Here is a 2,694-nt window from a genome sequence, read left to right as displayed (position 1 = left end):
AGAAACTGACTGGTCTACACTGGACTGGTCCCTCGTTCGGTGTGCCGTCACTGCCTGTGTCGATAGTTCTTGCGGTCGCCACCAGTCGCCAGCGAGGAACATGCGCCAATATCAGTCGTCTTGAGTTCTACTAGCCTCTGTTACTTCTACCGCTCTTTATCGAACACTAATAAAGAATTCCTTCCTTTATACTTTCTTCGTGTTTTTATGATCAACATAATTAATCGAATTGTATGTCGTTCGATTTCGTTACATAAGAATCTTTTGATATGACGGCAGTTGCAAGGGGTAATAGAAAATGATTCACGAGATGGAGAATTTTATAAATAATTTCGTTCGAATCTTCATGCACCGTGTACCATGCGGTCTTGTATTGTGAGTTGGTACTTTTACGCTCGAATTCTCTGTAATTATTTGAGTACGGTCAAGAACCTTATCTCGTCCGTTTTGTGGAATAAAGGCGGATCGGAATTCCTTTCTTCAGGACTTAGTGACGAGTTTTATCGACAATAAAAATGGATTTTTTTAAATTCCCTTTTGCGTTTCGCGAACAACCGGTTTACCCACGCTTTCGACAGTTTCGCCGAAGACACTCAAGATTGCCTGTCCGATCTAACGAAATATACAAAATATTTTCTCCCGATTAATGATAGTTCTGTTTTAATTGGAAACACCTTTTCGCCTTTTTTATTCTATTATTTTTATTCCCACTACTTTACTCCTACTATTTTGAAAGCATTTACCTGCAGGTATTTTCGATGGGATAAAATTTCGCTTTTACCTACTAACGTTAACGTTCTGTACACCTTTGTTTTTGACTGAAGTTAAATAGACATTTCCCTGTATTGGATGCCGCGTAAGTCTAATAGCGTTTTCGATTGGTAATTTGTAATACTGACGTATCATCGAGAATACTGCCATCTGTAAGTTGAACTAGCTACTACTTCGTTAACCCGGATCAACTGTGCTTGGTCTGTTGCGCCAGCGGTATGCTGTCAAATGCAACAAGAGACTGTAAGCTTCGAGTATTCGATTGTGCAGCATTGGACGAGTCGTGAAAAGGCATTACCAGAATGTTCCCAAATGGCACTTGGTTTAGCGTGTTATAGAATTGAAATTGAAAAAAAATTAATTGAAAAAGAATGATTTTTTAATACTTAGCTCTCTTGATAAGGACATACATTAATGCCAGATAAGGCCATGGTAGTGCATTGGGCACCTTTGATGGAATTTCTGCTCGGACTTTCCCTGGACTTTCCGTGTCGCTCTAGTAAACAAGTACAATTAAGAATAAAAATCGTCGTCACACTATTCCTAGTGCCGTCTGAATGCATCTGAGAATAATAATGAACTTGGGTGACTTACTGCTCGTCTGTTTTTCGAAATGGCGGAATGGCCGTGTCTGCACGAATCGCAATTGAGGGTACGTCGGGTACGTTTATAAAAGCATAAAGTAAAATCACATTTTAAATTTCCTTGACAATTGGCGAGAGACGAGGATGCATTGTTGCACGTCAGTGACAGGATGTTATCATCGTCACAAGAACGATTTAACCTTTATGAACGTCCTCAAGAAATACACTATCAACGAGGACATCGTACTGAACTATGTTCTGCATGAGAATGTAATTTTGTTAGAACGACAAAATTTGGATAAATCAATACGTAAACCCCGAATGGCTTCTTTTAGGCTCAAACTTCGACTAAGGATTGGATTGGAATTTTTCCAAGAGGCTGGACGAACCTTCAGCAGTATCTAACCTTCGAATATGCTTTGGTGGCACCGAGAGAAGCTTCGTTGCCAAATCGCAGTATTTTATTTCTTCACACGTTTCATCAAGAGGTTAATATATTTGAAAACATATAAGGATTATTATTATTATAAATAAATATTACAGGCATCCCCGAACGTGGATTATCAGTTCGTTTACGTGAGCAAACAAATTCAAATCCTGGGAACAAGTTCTTATTTCAGATTCACACTGTCACCGGATAGTCATCAATTTGGAAATAATTACTCTAATAAAAAATGGGAGGTATGGCTACTTGGCTCTTATCAAAATAACGACGCTCCTGGTTATTTTTAATTTCCACTAATTTATTTAGAAACATATGAGACTCGCCGGATATCCTCCTGCTCAGGTAATGTCCGATGATTCCATGAACAAGTCGTACCAGCAGGAATCGTCAGTGAATTTGAACGGGACTTTGTCATCGCACAGCGCTGGAGCCGTGTCTTGTCTTCGATCAAGGACCAATGGGATCAAGATGGGAATGGACAGTCGTATTGGTCCTCGTAGGATTTGCCAAAATTGTGAGAAACCAATGGATCATTCGAAATTGGCCCTGGGTCGGGTACGTTTGCTCTTTGCCAATTATTATTGACCTATAATTATGCTTGATTTTTTGGAATCGTCTCTATTAATTTGTAGGCTCGGTCTTTGGTGTCTCACAACTCACTGGTTGCTCGTGTCGCCAGATTAGAAAGAGATTTGGAATTGGCTGAAGGTTCTGTAAAACATGCGCGAATGGCACGTGCCAATCTTACCAATCGATTGAGAGCATACGAGTCCTTCGTCACGGAAATGTTGAAATCTTTGGCACTCAAGGGAATCGTGAAGATTATGGATGCTCAGGGAAAGGAGGTTGGTTTTTTTGGATTTTGAAAAATTATAACAAAAATTCATTTGTAAT

At 39.6% G+C, this 2,694-nt stretch overlaps 1 protein-coding gene across 6 annotated transcripts in view; it reads left to right on the top strand.

Annotated features, from left to right (window-relative positions):
• LOC107265190 (calcium-binding and coiled-coil domain-containing protein 1) overlaps positions 1–2,694 on the top strand; it is a 33,909-nt gene that overhangs the window by 30,179 nt on the left and 1,036 nt on the right. For 3 of the 6 annotated variants that reach the window (XM_015734366.2, XM_015734364.2, XM_015734368.2), the window contains exons 1-5: positions 1,255–1,625; positions 1,691–1,843; positions 1,899–2,036; positions 2,107–2,355; positions 2,433–2,645. In XM_015734366.2, the coding sequence (XP_015589852.1) occupies positions 1,500–1,625; positions 1,691–1,843; positions 1,899–2,036; positions 2,107–2,355; positions 2,433–2,645 (879 nt within the window). In that variant the 5' untranslated portion in view covers positions 1,255–1,499. Of the gene's footprint in view, positions 1–203; positions 376–1,254; positions 1,626–1,690; positions 1,844–1,898; positions 2,037–2,106; positions 2,356–2,432; positions 2,646–2,694 lie in introns of those variants that run through there. The other 3 variants (XM_025082500.1, XM_025082499.1, XM_025082501.1) reach the window with 3 other exon arrangements.

The sequence above is a fragment of the Cephus cinctus genome, unplaced genomic scaffold (genome assembly GCF_000341935.2).
Source record: "Cephus cinctus unplaced genomic scaffold, Ccin1 Ccin1_scaffold0215, whole genome shotgun sequence".
In the NCBI taxonomy this organism is placed as follows: Eukaryota; Metazoa; Arthropoda; class Insecta; order Hymenoptera; family Cephidae; genus Cephus; species Cephus cinctus.
This window is presented reverse-complemented; position numbering and strand designations above follow the sequence as displayed.